This window comes from Lissotriton helveticus, chromosome 12 (genome assembly GCF_964261635.1).
Source record: "Lissotriton helveticus chromosome 12, aLisHel1.1, whole genome shotgun sequence".
NCBI lineage: Eukaryota > Metazoa > Chordata > Amphibia > Caudata > Salamandridae > Lissotriton > Lissotriton helveticus.
The window spans coordinates 466,645,095-466,660,077 of record NC_136073.1 but is presented as its reverse complement, the minus strand read 5'-3'; the positions used below and the strand labels follow the sequence as shown (position 1 = coordinate 466,660,077).

The 14,983-nt window shown below is 43.0% G+C and overlaps 1 protein-coding gene across 1 annotated transcript in view; it reads right to left on the bottom strand.

The window, feature by feature from the left end:
• The window catches only part of MBTPS1 (membrane bound transcription factor peptidase, site 1), a 298,949-nt gene that overhangs the window by 113,811 nt on the left and 170,155 nt on the right, over window positions 1–14,983 (bottom strand). The window contains exon 7 of the mRNA XM_078670462.1: window positions 8,756–8,872. Coding sequence (XP_078526588.1) covers window positions 8,756–8,872 — 117 coding nt within the window. The remainder of the gene's footprint in view (window positions 1–8,755; window positions 8,873–14,983) is intronic.

Here is a 14,983-nt window from a genome sequence, read left to right as displayed (position 1 = left end):
GTTGTGGTGGTGCAAGAGGCAGACAGCCAGAACAAACTCAGAAATGGAAGTGGAAAGTTCGCCAGAACAAACTCAGAAATGGAAGTGGAAAGTTCATGGTGCCTGGGAAGAAAAGAACCAGGTAATTTTTGAATGAGGTACATAAGAGAAATCTCTCACCTTGCCTGCACTGAGAATGAAAACTACATATAGCTATTTAGTAACTGTTGACCAGAGACTAAGTTAATTGGATATCAGTAAAGCAAGAGAAAGAGTAGAGGTTTTAGGTGTTGTAGGATACAATTGCAGATGAAGCTGAAATTGTGTCTGGACTTTTCCTGGCCTAATAAATGTCCAGAACCACTATTATAGGTTGAGCCTATCAGACAGCAAGGCTGTCTTGTTACAAAAGACACAAGCTGCTGTCTCCTTCCCACACCCACCCTGTTTTGCTTCCCCCACCAAGCCCACCTCCCCTCTCACCCATTGATTCTCTTCCCCAACCCCACCCTCCATGTTTTGCTTCCACCCATCCACAACCTCCTTCTCTTTTGCACGTTTACTCTACTCTTCACCCCCAACCTGCAAGTTGCTTCCGAACCCCTCTTTCACCTAGCTCATGGATAATGTTGCAGTTCTGATCGTCACTGTATATGAAAGTGTTCTCTCAAAAATTCTGAAAACAAAACTGAACTTCTGTGGAGTAGGTTCTCCTCAGGAGATGCAGCACAATGACTTTCTGAGCTCTAACTATGAAACCACCACCATCTCATCCAAACATTGAAGAAAATGAAGAGAAAGGCAATGGCATCTTAATTGGTGCCTTCCGACATCCTGGTACCGGCCCTGTTCCCCTGGGTCCACCCAGTCTTAGAAGAGTTCCTATTCCTCTTCTTTTTGTGGTTCTGACATCAAAGGGGTTCCAGATCCGGAGTCTTTCTCCTCCTCAGTGACTTCCTTTAAATGTTTCAACGGGATTCGAAATCCCAGGAGGGAGAAATCAAATTCCTTCTTTTTTTGAAGGATTGCAGCCATTTCGTCTTTGAGGTGTCGTTTCCTGCACTCTATTTCAAGGGTGTGTTCTTCTACGATGATCTTAGTCACCTATTTCTTCTTCGGAGTCAAGGTTTTGGCTGTTTTTGACTGGGTTGTCGTCTTCTGGTCTTTTTCTCAACCTCGATCTTCTTTAAATGCCAGTGTTATCTCTGAAGCTATTTCACCAGTGGTATCTTTTGCATGGAATTCAAGGCGATCTTTCGGCCGCAACTTGCTTCGGTCGGAGAGATTTTCGTGCCGGGTAGTCTTATCTGGTCTAGAGTCAGAAGCTCCCATCTTTTTCAGCCTGTGCGCTTCTGCTTCAGTCTCTTTTGCTGATGATCACTTTTTCAATGTAAGAGCTCTCTCCTTAAGCTTCTACAGCAGCGTTTTCTTCTTCTTTTCTAGATAGTCCGAGATCTCGGAGTGAAGTTGTTGCCTTATGTCCCTGCATGGCATAGTGTGCCTGCCTTCGTTTTTCTCATGCCTTCTGTGTTTTTGGTTTGAACGCTGCGCACACCTCGCAGGTGGTCTCTCAGAAGGCAGCGGTTGCACACTTGGTGGTTGTCCCTCTGGAAAAACTTATAGTGGCACTCCGGACAGAAACTGAAAGGTGTGTTCTCCATCTCACGCAGGGCAAGAACCCCCTGTTCACACATTCTCCGTCCTTCACTTGACGCAAGTTCCACAGACTTCGATTTTTTTTTACAGTGTAACTCGGTGGAATCGCTGGGAAAATACCCCTTACTTCCTCATAGTGATGATCTCAGTTTTCCTTGACGTAATCCAGTTTACTCTTCTTCCCCTCGGTGACTGGAGAGCTTCAAAAATGAATCTAGACTTCGCAGCATAAAAAAACAAGCATTGGCATAGCCAATAGGTCTCGTCTTTGGGACTTTATAAGTGTTTAGTTATCCAGCACAATACCCTTGGTGCAACAGCATCAAGTTTTGATTAGCTAAACACTTATAAGGTCCCAAAGGCAAGACCTATTGGCTATGCCAATGCTTGTTTTGTCTTTGATTTTGAAACATTACCAGGTACTTTGTGATAAAAGTGATGCATCCATAGTTTCCTATGGACTGAATTAACTTGTGTATGCTTGATTTTTATTGTTTAATTCACATAAATATTGATTATTTTTGTAATGTGGTGTGGTTTCCATTTGTAGTGTTTTCACTGTTACTGTGTGTGTTTTGTACAAATGCTTTTACACAATGCATCGGAGATAAGCCTGACTTCTCGTGCCAAGCTAGCGAGGGGGTTATCTTAGCTGTGTAACCCCCTTACCCTGACTTCAATAAGGATCCCTACTTGGACAGGGTGCAAGCCACTGCCAACTAGAGATCCCGATTTCTTACAAATACCATAAGCAATAGCTTACTGGTTTTATCCATGCATTGATGTTTCCTTTGTACCCGCATTGTAGCTCTGAAAATCGGATACTGGACCACCGTAGATCTGTAGGCTCTTAAGGGTTGAGCAGAATATTTTACAGTGGAGATGCTAAATTTAATTTAAAACCCTTACTACTCTCTTCATGTACATTGTGTGGATCTATCTTTCTTTTCAATCCCTTGCTCAAGAACAAGTTATTTTTATGACCTAGTGATGGGAGTAACAGGGAAAATTAAGCACAGTGTGCTGTTTAGGTGAGTGGTCTGTAGAAAAAGAAATGCTGCTTTTATAAAAACAAATATCTTGAAGCAAATTAAGGACGAGAATGTGAAATAGAAGCTCATTTACATCGTGTCATTCAATTTGGTGACAACTACACTCCTGCAGTTTCTTAACTGGGTTTTGCTTTCCTCTTTCTAACAATGCTGTTTGTCCTTGTGCAATTCTTCCCTGCGATGTGGAGTGCTTCGGGGTAGTACACTGGCGCATTTTCAAATTCCTGCTGGTGCCTTCTGTACACCACTAGTATGGCTGAGAACTACGAAGGGACAACTGTTATGGTGGAAAGGCATCTTTTGGAACCCTAGATTTGTTGCCTTCCAGGTAGGTAAATTCCTTAGTATCAATGCTATGGCTTGGTTTCTATTAACTGGGGATCACCATCTCTGTCTGGTCTGGCCTGGACGCCCGGATGTCAGTCATGGCTCTCTCATTAGAAATGTCTTTCCATTTAAAGCACTGATGACAGGCGAAAGAGGCTTTAACCTTGAGAAATATTCAAAACAATTATAACAAATAAACATTTAGACAGTAAAATGTATTGGCACACAGCCCTGGCACTCAACTGCACTTCTTTATGGTCTGATATGTGCACATGGAAATGCTGTCATTCCGAGCAAGACGTCCAGTGAATAAAGTGGGCTGATCCACAGTTCCGTGATGTATGCTGTGGTGGGCAGAAGTAAAATGTGAATGACAGATGAATGAAAGAGGGCTAACCCAAGGCCATTTTTTATTTCACTTATTTGTGATTTAAAATAAATATATATATATAAATATATATATATATATATATATATATATATATATATATATATATATATATATATATATATATATATATATTACATGAGGCTGTCAAGACCTATAAACAGACCAATGGCTGAAGCAGGCTAACAAAAAACCTCCAACTATGTGTGGGTAAAAATATAGATTGATTTTTATTTAAGATTTTTTGATTATGATAATCTAGCAAGACTGTCCTAAGCCAGACCTAAAAGGTTTATTGCTGCAGCTTGACAGTAGAATGAGTTAAATGTGATTATCCAGAAACAAACTAACACAGGCCTTGGTGGGTGACTTTGGTGAATACAGGTAGGTATTGCAGCAATTGTGACTGGATTCAGTCTTATGGAGGTATTTGAAAGCAAAACTGGGCCTGGAATGGCTCAGAGAGTGCTACGATTGCTCACAGACAGTGCCACAGCCAAATCACTGAGAACTAGAACTTCCCATGATTCAGTCTGCTTGCCATCAGCATAGTGGGTGCGCAAGTGTCCATATGTGTTTTGCCCGTTTAAGCGAGCGTGCAACTTACACAGCTTATTGACATAACAGTGGAAGTGAAGGCAAGTTCTTTAACAGAGCCTTTTAAAAAGGAGGCCTTGTTAGACACGGCTCTGGCCCGCCTGAGCATCCTGCTGGACCTCATGTCTAGGATAGTGGAAGTCTGTGCATATGGTGTCCTGATGGTATTTGTGAGGGTTGGGTGGAGAAGTTAAATAAGTTGCCCGAACATACAGACAAACATATATTTATTTTGGTGTGAACATACCACACCATGCAATATTTTCGGGCCTGTCCCTTTCCTTGTCTCCAGGAGCTCAAACAAAAAGTGCTGGGCAAGTCAGGCAAGTTCAAGTTGAGAATTTGTATAGCGCACTACTCACCCAGAGGGTCTCAAGGCGCTGAGGGAGGGGGGGTACGTTACTTATCGAATATCCAGGTTTTAGTTGTTTTCTGAAGGAGAGGAGGTTCTGTGTAAGGCGGAGGTGGGTGGGGAGAGAATTCCAGGTCTTGGCCGCTAGGTGGATCTTTGGATGCGTGGAATTGCGGCGAGGGCTTGGTTGGACGATCGTAGTTGGCGGGTGGGGGTGTAGAAGGACAGGCGCGTGTTGAGGTATTCGGGTCCTAGGTCGTAGAGGGCTTTGTGTGCGTGGGTGAGGAGACGGAACGTTATTCTCTTGTTGACGGGTAGCCAGTGGAGGTCTTTCAGGTGACCGGAAATGTGAGCTTGGCGGGGGACGTCTAGGATGAGTTTGGCTGAGGCGTTCTGGATGCGTTGGAGTTTTTTCTGTAGTTTGGCTGTGGTTCCGGCATAAAGGGTGTTTCCGTAGTCCAGTCGGCTTGTGACCAGTGCATGGGTGACCGTCTTTCTTGTTTCGGTGGGGATCCAGTGGAAGATTTTTTTGAGCATACGTAGGATGTTGAAGCAAGATGATGAGACGGCATTGACTTGTCTGGTCATCGAGAGGGAGGAGTCCAGGATGAAGCCCAGGTTACGTGTGTGGTCCGTTGGTTTGGGTGCGTTTCCCAGGGCCGGTGGCCACCATGAGTCGTCCTAAGCGGAGGGGGATGGACCTAGGATGAGGACTTCCGTTTTGTCCGAGTTCAGTTTTAAACGGCTGTTCTTCATCCACTCGGCCACTTCTTTCATCCCCTCGTGTAGGTTGGTTTTGGCGGTGTTTGGGTCTTTGGTGAGGGAGAGGATCAGCTGGGTGTCGTCTGCGTAGGAGATGATGTTGAGGTTGTGTTGGTGCGCGATGGATGCGAGGGGACTCATGTATACGTTGAAGAGGGTGGGACTGAGTGATGATCCTTGTGGAACGCCGCAGATGACTTCAGTGGCTTCCGAATTGAAAGGGGGAGGCGGACTCTCTGGGTTCTTCCGGCGAGGAACGAGATAATCCAGTTCAATGCTTTTCCTTGTATTCCGATGTTGCTGAGTCGTTGTGTAAGGGTGCTATGACAGACTGTGTCGAAGGCTGCGGAGAGGTCAAGTAGGATGAGGGCAGCTGTTTCTCCGTTGTCCAGTAGAGTTCGAATGTCGTCTGTTGCTGCGATGAGGGCGGTCTCGGTGCTGTGTTTGGCTCGGAAGCCGGACTGTGAAGGGTCGTGTGATTTGTTGGATTCGAGGAAGGCGGTGAGCTGACTGTTGACTGTTTTCTCAATGACTTTGGCAGGGAATGGGAGGAGCGAAATGGGGCGGTAGTTCTTAAGTTCGGTGGGGTCTGCTGTGGGTTTTTTCAGGAGGGGGCTGAGTTCGGCATGTTTCCAGCTTTCCGGGAAGGTAGCGGAGTTGAGGGAGCAGTTGATGACGTCTCGGAGATGGGGTGCGATAATGGAGTCTGCTTTGTTGAAAATGTGGTGGGGACAAGGGTCGGTTGGCGAACCTGAGTGGATGGAGTTCATCAGGCGGATGGTGTCTTCGGTGGTGATTGGGTTCCAGGCGCAAAGTGTGTTGGAGGGGGGTTTTAGATCGGAGGAGGGTGGGGTGGACTGGACGCCAAAGCTGTTATGCATGTCAGCGATTTTGTTGTGGAAGAACGAGGCTAGAGAGTCGCAGAGGTTTGCCACATGTGTGACACAAATAACTGGAGATCCAAAACAGCTGTTCAGTACAGTGCGAGTGCTAAAATGTTAGTCTTTGGTTACATACATTAAACCATAAATCATTTAGTTGTCACATTTTATTATACAAATTAAGTATACGGAAAACATCTGGTAATACACTCACCAGAAAAGTAAAACATTTTTGAATGAGAGTGAATTTTTAAGAAAATATGATTTTTTTTCTCCATCTCTTATTTAAAAGGTTAGGCAGACAGAGTGGATTTTATTTTAATACCGGATGCAATAGACAGTGAAAACGTCAGTTCACAGTGAAAATTAAAAAAATATCAAGCTCAAATAAACATTATTCCTACTGGGAGTATATTGTTACAATATCCCTTTTTTAGAGCACTTTTCTTCTTGGTCAACTTCAGAGCCATGTTGTGATCATAGGTTTCGTAACAATTACGGCAAATGTATATCACGACGGTAATATACTAGTAAACTATTCTGAAATCAGGCATACTGCGTTTAAAACCTGTCTTAAAGGCCCTATGTTCAAGTATGAACAAATATATTTGCAAAAACCAAGGAGCCACGAACAAACGATTAATAACGTTTCACATATAATTACAAAAAAACACGAACCAAAGTAAATTAACATCCCAAGACAAATAAGTAATATCACGAGGAAGTAACCCGGATGGCATTCATTTTACTTTGATACTGCTCTGATCCCAAGGAGAGTGCTTGTTAGACAGCGTGGCGTCTGGCAAAGACGACATTTCATATCCAAAATAAGAGTCAAAGGAAGGACTGATCACAGAGTTCAATCACAGTGTAAGCTAAATATAACAAGACAAGCCTGGATTCCAAAGTGGTGTGGGTGGGCCCGCAAATGCATATCATGACGGTAATATACTAGTAAACTATTCTGAAATCAGGCATAATGCATTTAAAACCGGTCTTAAAGGCCATATGTTCAAGTTTGAACTATTATATTTGCAAAAACCAAGGCGCCACGAACAAACGATTAATAACGTTTCACATAAGCACGAAAAAGTGAAAGTGATTGCGCTGGGAGGCAGATGGCGGCTGCGCGCATGCACGCATGCGTGAAAACAAGCACTAGGCCAGCCAAAGCAGCTTGTGGCAGCACTTTTTAAAGCCCCTACTAAATGTCTCGCAGAGCAACGCATGCGCTGGCTCTAGCAAGACTTAATACTGAAAATGGTGACCATGCATGGGGACTTCGGCGGAATGTGTCTGCTCTCAGGGGAGGCTGGAACAAGCACCAAATGGTGAGAACCATCACCGCCCAACAACTGCAACAACAACAAAATAGAGAAAAGGACAAAAGGACTACTATAAAAGGGGAGAGTTCCAGAACCAACCACTAGATGGCGGAATAATGCACAGCATGTGAATCCAGAAAAAGATTCACGCTGCAAAACATATTAAGGGACTGTACAATTATTTCATTGGCACAGGGCAGGTTCAAAGTAGAACTCGCTGCTAGGGACCGAGCATGTACCTTTACAAATCATAACTTGTTTGAGATTTTCTAAATGTAGTTTTCCGCTCATCTAGTATTTTACGATAGTAAGTCTACATTTTTAAATACGATTTTCACACATCTTGTGAGTGTAGCTGGTTCAGTAAACCATTCAGGACAGGCCAAAGTAGTTACTGTTTTTTTAATGTTCTATTGCTGATCTGTTACAGACATCCCAGGTGAAGGGTCTGTGTCAGCAATGGCTGAGAATTCTGGCAAACTGCAAACCTGAAAAAATAAGCAGGAGCCAGATGGATGTTCGCGCTTAAGATATTCTGAATGTAGTTCAATGTGAAGCAAAAAGGTTGCAGTATACCTTGACAGCACTAATATGCATCTGATGCATCAGAAAATCCAGATATGCAACTCCCATACATTAGTGCAGCCACAACTGAACAGAATACAATCAGAAACCCACAAAGCATATTCGAAGCATTGGCAAATAAATAGGTGGACAACCAAGAAGATGGGGCACAGTGGGCTCTGCACTTGAAGTGCTGATTGCACACTTTGGCTGTTTTTTAAATTAGTGGCTAGTCCAGTATCATTGGTTGCAAAATGACAAAGTTGGAGCTAAAAGTACTCTCATCCTTAAAATCTGTAAAATGTATATGCTCTTGCAGCTGAAACAGCTTATTCTGTAGGAGATACGCCAATATATAAATGACTATGTAAGTCACAATTTCCTATATCTAAAGAACTTCGAAGGGTAAAACTGAAACATAAGCATTTGACAGTACTGAGAATTCACTGGCGGCCTTGGTCGCCATTCTCCTTCCACGTCAGTGCAGATTTAAAGAGAGTGTACCATACTGGCTGGGATTTTGGGAGACTCAAATAACATTTAAATAACTGCACTAAAGATGACCCGATTATGTCAAGGGGTGACATATCACTATGACCCCCCGCCATCTTGAGAGGCTGTAAACCCACTGGTGATATCCAGAACCATAAACTTCTGATATAGACCTTCAACGTGAAGCATCAGCTCCTAAAAGGTATATCACTCTTCAAAAAGCTACTGAAAGAATATTGCCCTCTACATCTTATCGAATTCACAAAAAAGAAAAGAAAAATGTTAAAACTCAAGTCAACATCTTTCTAGCTGTATTGGAAGGTGAAAAAGAGCAACTCTTTGCTGAATGAACTACCTGACGAGAAGCTTTGAGTACAAACCTTATCAACAAAGGGGTGGTCCATGAAGTCTGGTCCGCCGATACTAAGGTTCAAGACATCAATCTTCTTTAATATGGCATAATTAAAGGCGTCCAGGAACCAAGATGTGTAGGAGACCTAGAAATAAAAAACAATACGTTGTAAAAAAAAAAAATCAATCTGCAATATAAATGTGTGCAAGTACAATAAATATGGGTGACGACTTTTTTGAATTAGGATAGGCTCATTTCTTGTGAATGAAGTCAGTGTAGGACAGGGTACTGATAGTACTCTAGTATGCAACTTTCTTATTCTTGCACCACCTTTCTCAGGGTATGGCAAGAAAATACACACAGATTTAAATAGGAAATACACAAATTGAAATACAACTTTCAGAAAAATCCCTCCACTATCACAGGGCTTTAGGTGAGTAGGTTTTTGCCAGGGATCAACGCCTGCAGTTCTATTTAAATTTAAAAAAGAACATTTAAAAAGCCTTATCAAACACAACAGAACTCTCCATCCAGTCTCCACTTTCATTGGTGCTAACCGACCTTTTGGCTGTGCTATGCTTTTTATCGATGCTGTTCTATATCAGCAAAAACACAAAAGAATTCTGGTTTGAAAGCTGATGACGCATCATGTCATATGTGTGCATGCATCACCACACATTCGCCACATACACACGATGATCGTGTCATTTTATTTTTTTCCTAATTTTTTATTTAGAATTTCAAGAGGGTGGGTGCCAATTTTGGGGCAGTAAATAAAAAAAATGGGTAAAAAACTTTAAAAGAAAGAGTGGCCCAGTAGCAAGGTACAGAGCAGGAGTTTTAGGCAGGTTGAAGGGATTAAAAAAAATAAAATAAAAAATAAAAAGGCCGGGAGTAGTGGTGGAAGGGATGGAAGAGTGTTGGATTGGGGGATTTGACTGGGGCAGCGGTACACAAGGGAGAGAGCAAATAATTGCAAAGCAATCCCATGGTATTTAATAACAAAGTAGTTCCAAGAATGCAAGCAGTGGAAGGATAAAACTCATAGAAACCAATAGATTGTAAACAAGATATACCATAGTGAAGGGACAAATACAAAAAGAGAAAAGTCATTGAATAATAAGCAAGCAAATGAACTAAGACAGTCAACCAGCGGTAAGCAATGGGCGGGCCCAAAGCCTAGTGTAAGTGATGATAACGCACACAAAACATAGCTAAAAAGCGCTCAGTAGTCGAGACCTACACACTGGGCCACACCAGTAGGCGCTAGATACATGTTAAAATACAATATATTGGGCTGTGCTCGGGTATGCTGGTAAATCCCAGGGCACGCACACATATGCTGAGTACAGTGACTTCCTCACTTCAGCCAGAATTTGAGATGACCAGTGAAATGAAGGGGTGGCCTTTGGGCTTTCTTTTGTCACTTGCTGCCTCCCGATCCCAACTTCCTCATGATTCCAAATTGGACACAAATAACTTTAAAAAAAAAATAAAAAACTCCGATGAGGTCTCAGCCCAGTTCTGGCAAAGAGATAGCGAGGGTGCAAAAGTGCGAGAGCATGCGAGCGTGAGTGCAAGAGCGCCTCATTGAGAATGAAGAGCAGCGACTCGTGCGGTTTAATAAGGCAATAAACGAGGCCCAGCAACGAGGGATCTGGGACTCCTGCTTTATAGCCTCAAATTCTTAAAGAATACCTTGTTTACTCTCTCGTCTTCACTTTCGACAGTTTGGGCTAACAGCATTTCCCTCGGCAGCCCTCGAACCTCATACTCACCTTCCTCCTCGTGCTCAGCTGGGTTTGTTGTGAAACCCCAACAGCGCCCTTCCTCCCCTCAATGCCCCACTTCAGAGCCGAGAAAAACCACAGTGTAGTGGAAAGAAAAAAAATACTTTCAATTGTCTTTATCCCGTGGTGCTGGGACAGTTTCCAGAGTGGGGTGCTGCCATCAAGGTCACATCGCCCAAGTCACCCCAACAGGAGACAGGTAAAGGTGACGTACGCAGAGAGCTGGTGCGCACTTTGGAGCGCCCTGGTACAAATATTTCACTAAAGCATGGTGTGGCAGCACACTGTCATTTACAGACAGCACATTTTTCATTGAAATGCCACAGGAATTGCTGGTAAAACTATATAATGCACAAACGACAATGTGTGAAAACCATGATTCAGCGATTAATTAACTTGCACATTTATAGGTAGTGTTTTGTTTTTTTCAGATACATATATAGCGCGAACTATTCCGATGCATCGGGTTTCGGAGCGCTTTACACAAGCACCGGTTTCGTTACATGAGGGCACATTCATTTTTTGTTAGGCACGGTGGGATTAAGTGATTTGCCCAGAATCACAGGATATTGAGCGTCGCTTCCGAGACTCGAACCCGGTTCCCCAGCTTCGAGGTCGACCGCTCTAGCCGTAAGGCTACACCCTCTCGCACAATTGATGTGTTTTATCCTATTAAAAACGTTTGTGTCCATCACACTTCACAATGACAAGAAAATGTGCTTCCGTTCTGCATTAATGCGGATATTTGTCCAAATATTTGTACAGTCCATTTGCAGGTTTTCAAATGTAGTTGTTTTAGAAATAAAAGACATTCCACAGCTTTTCTCTTCACGCTCCCTGTTCTATATATAGTAAGATCATCACATAGTTCACTTTACATAAATATCCCACTTTGTATTCAGAGAATAAAAAAGTAAACATCAACCCTCCATTCCAACGAATAAGCAGCAATTTGTTAAAAGATCCTAGCCTGGCATTTCACCGTTGTCTTTGAACGCACGGCACAGGTGGCAAGATAAAGACAAAATGGAAAGGCATCTTTAAAGTCCGCTCACCTTCTGAGCGCCAGGATTTTTGAGGGTGCTGTAGCATCCCCCTCCCCCCTCCCATCTAACTCCTGCCCCTACGTTCAGCGTGATAGGCAAGGTATATATTTTAACGTGCATGGAGTATGTGGATTTTAAAGTCAGATTCCAATTTGATTTTTTCGTTTTATTTTCATTTTATTGAATAACCCACCTTTGTCCCCTTGCCTCCACCCCAACGTACCTTTTGTGGTGTCGGGTTTGCCCTTGTGGCCTCTATCACCAGCGCATGTGGTCATCCCAGCCGGTGAGTGTCCTGGTGTCCAATGCTGTAGCTCCCTGGTTACCAGCCGTGTATGCTCACAAGACGTCACAATGAGGACTCTTTCACAAGTCGTCATAACATCACCATTCTGTGGGCCATACCATGCGTTTCCAAGCGAAACATGGAGACTGCAAGACATGGATACATTCTAATTTCTTGAGGAGGTCACTTAAAACGTAATTAAACTATATCCAGCCGTGTACCTGAATATGGCCCTGTGCTCCCTTACATACTACCTCCAATGTGGTCTATTCCACCTCTCTTCCTTTTGCAGGCTCAATGTAACTTCGGTCTTGTGACAGCCAGTGCGGGGCCAGTGATGTCATAATGATAAAGTCATGGAGCTGTGCTTCTGCTGTGAAGGGATGGAGTCTTTATCCTGTTTCGACCTTAAATTAAATTGGGGTTTGTTCAATGAGATTTCGGGTTGGATGAGGTATGCATCCAGGCCAGGCAGAAACCACTGCAGTAGTCCGGGTAAGCTAGATACACAATAAGATAACCTGTGCTCACCCTCTGGTAGTTTGGCTTATCTACAAAGGCAAAGTGTGAAGTGTGAAGTATTTGTGCAACACACATACACTAACAGAATGAATACACCACAAAAAAAAACCACACAAGTTTAAGGATATAGATTATATTTTTATGAATACAACAAGACCAAAACGACAAAAATCCAATATGTAGGACCGGAGTTATGAATTTTCAAAGAATAAACCAAAAACATATAGAGCTTAAAGGTTACTTTAGGTTGTGCTAGACGGGTAAATACAAAGTTCCAGGCCGACCACGATAGAGTGCGGGTCGAATACACTTCTCACCCCCGGTTGGGTGGAGGGGGAGGTTGCGGTTACCGGGAGCAGGTAGAGAGTCCCTAGCAGTGGTCCAATGAGCGCGAAGAGTCGGCTGAGTGTGGCAAACGACAGACGGGGTCTTGCAGTCGCTGGCGGCACTGTGTGAGGAGAAGATACTCGAGCTGATCATTCAAGTAAACGGCACAGTGCCAGTACAAATGGGCCTGTTCGTGGTTGTGAAAAGCCCAAAAGCTTGATTTCAGGGGCCCAAGAGCTGTAGATGTTGAAAACAGCTGCAGAACCCACTTCTGAGGCCCAGAAGACAGCAGAGTCATGGCAGCACGCGCAGAATTGTAGGAAGTCTTTTGTGTCCCTGGGTCTTCAGAAGAACAGGAGGCAAGCTAACAAACCCTTAGCGATCACTTGAGGGTTAAACAGAGTCCATCTCTCCTTCCAGTAGTGTCAGGGAGGACTCCGCAGCAGGGCAAATAGCAAAAAAGCAGTCCTTCCACAAAAGCAGTCCAGTGGAGTCCTTGAAGCAGCTCAGCAGTACTTTTGATAGGGATTCAGTTCAAGATCCGGAAGTGTCTGATTTGGGGGGTCAGAGACCCAATGCTTACACCCCAAAGTGCCTTTGATGTAGGGGTTGACTTCAAAAGAACATTCTCAAGTACGCAAGGATCCCTTTCAGCCCAGTTCTATCTTCCAAGCTAAACCTGGGGGTAAATCAGTACTTTGTGTGAGGGCAGGACATAACCTATCAAAATGTAAGTGAGTGCCACCCCACCCCTCCCTGCTCAGGAAGGCCCATCAATATGCAGATGAATGCTAAGAATGCAGATCAGCCTCAACTTCCTGTGTTTGTGGCTGTCTAGAGGGAACACACAAAGTGGAGCTGTCACCTAAGTGAGACGTGTATTGGAGACAGGCTGTCAGGCACAAACAGCAATAAGTACAGATAAAGATCCACTTTGTAAAAGTGGCATTTCTAAGACAGTAGTGTTAAATCAAACTTCACCAGTAAAGAGGATTTATCATTACCATTACAAACATATTAAACATGAATACGATAATCCTCTCTGATCAGGAATGACAGCTTTAAAGTACATTAGGGATTTCCCATGCTTGCCTATGAGAGGGGTAGGCCTCACAGTAGTAAAAAACGAAATATGCAGCTAGTCACTACCAGGACATGCAATACATGAAGGTACATGTCCTACCTTTTACTTACATAGTATCCTGGCCTTCAATTCTACCGCATTATTGCACAAGGACATCAACTGACTCTTGCTTCACGAATAGTTGTATCATGATTACTTCAAGGTTGGCATCATTCAATTGCTTTAAGGCTAGATTAAATCCACTACTGTTTAGGAGCCAGATGTCCCTTTTTTATTTATTGATTAAATCTAGTCCTGACACCGGAAGAGTTTTCCAGGTTGCTGCCCATTCCTAAAGGGTATCCAGTCCTGATAAAGACCTGCTTTTGAAGCTTCGAGTGCCCCACCCCCTAAAACTGCCAGGTCGAAACGCTGACATTCCATACAACATGGATTGAAAAGTGTTTCCACAAAGAAGCAATTGTGAATAATAGGATTACCTCTGTCTAGATGAGACTGTACTTATGCTGGATAATATGTATACACACCAGGCTATTGTGTAAATAGGATTATATATGGAATTGGTCTATTTCCTCTTTCTTTTTTCGTCTGAAACACTTCACCCATGAGCACTTCTTTCCTGAGAACCCCTTCACTTACTTCTTTGGAGCAACCAGATGTGCATATAATGTATTTATATTTGGTGTTTTTCAGAATACAGAAACATGTAAACACTTAAATGTGATGTTTTTGTGTGTGATAAGTTTACAGCAATAGCAATATAACAAACTCTCCTTTACAGTCAGTAACAGAACCTATACTAATCCCTGGGTTATATGGGTGGGGGAATCTGAAAAATCATTAGGATAAGTTTATTCATTAAAACCTTATCCTCATACTGGATCTTACAGAGAAGACCACTACTACATATCACTAATTACCAAGGTCCTTCAGAGTATTCTTGGGTAACCCCATTTTTATGTAATGAACAAAAAGAATCAGCAAAAAATGGGACGTAAAAAGTTGGATGAAAGTCAATCCTAAGGGTGACCGGTCTAACACAGTTCTCTTTAGAAGTTAAAGTGTGAGGTGCCTTTGGAACGTTATTGGACACCGCATGTGTTGTGCGGTCATGATATGATAGGTTATCACATCCATAATTCTACCCTTTTAAAAAATAAAAATAAACACTGCAGCTTGTGTGTACTTTTCTGTTTCAATG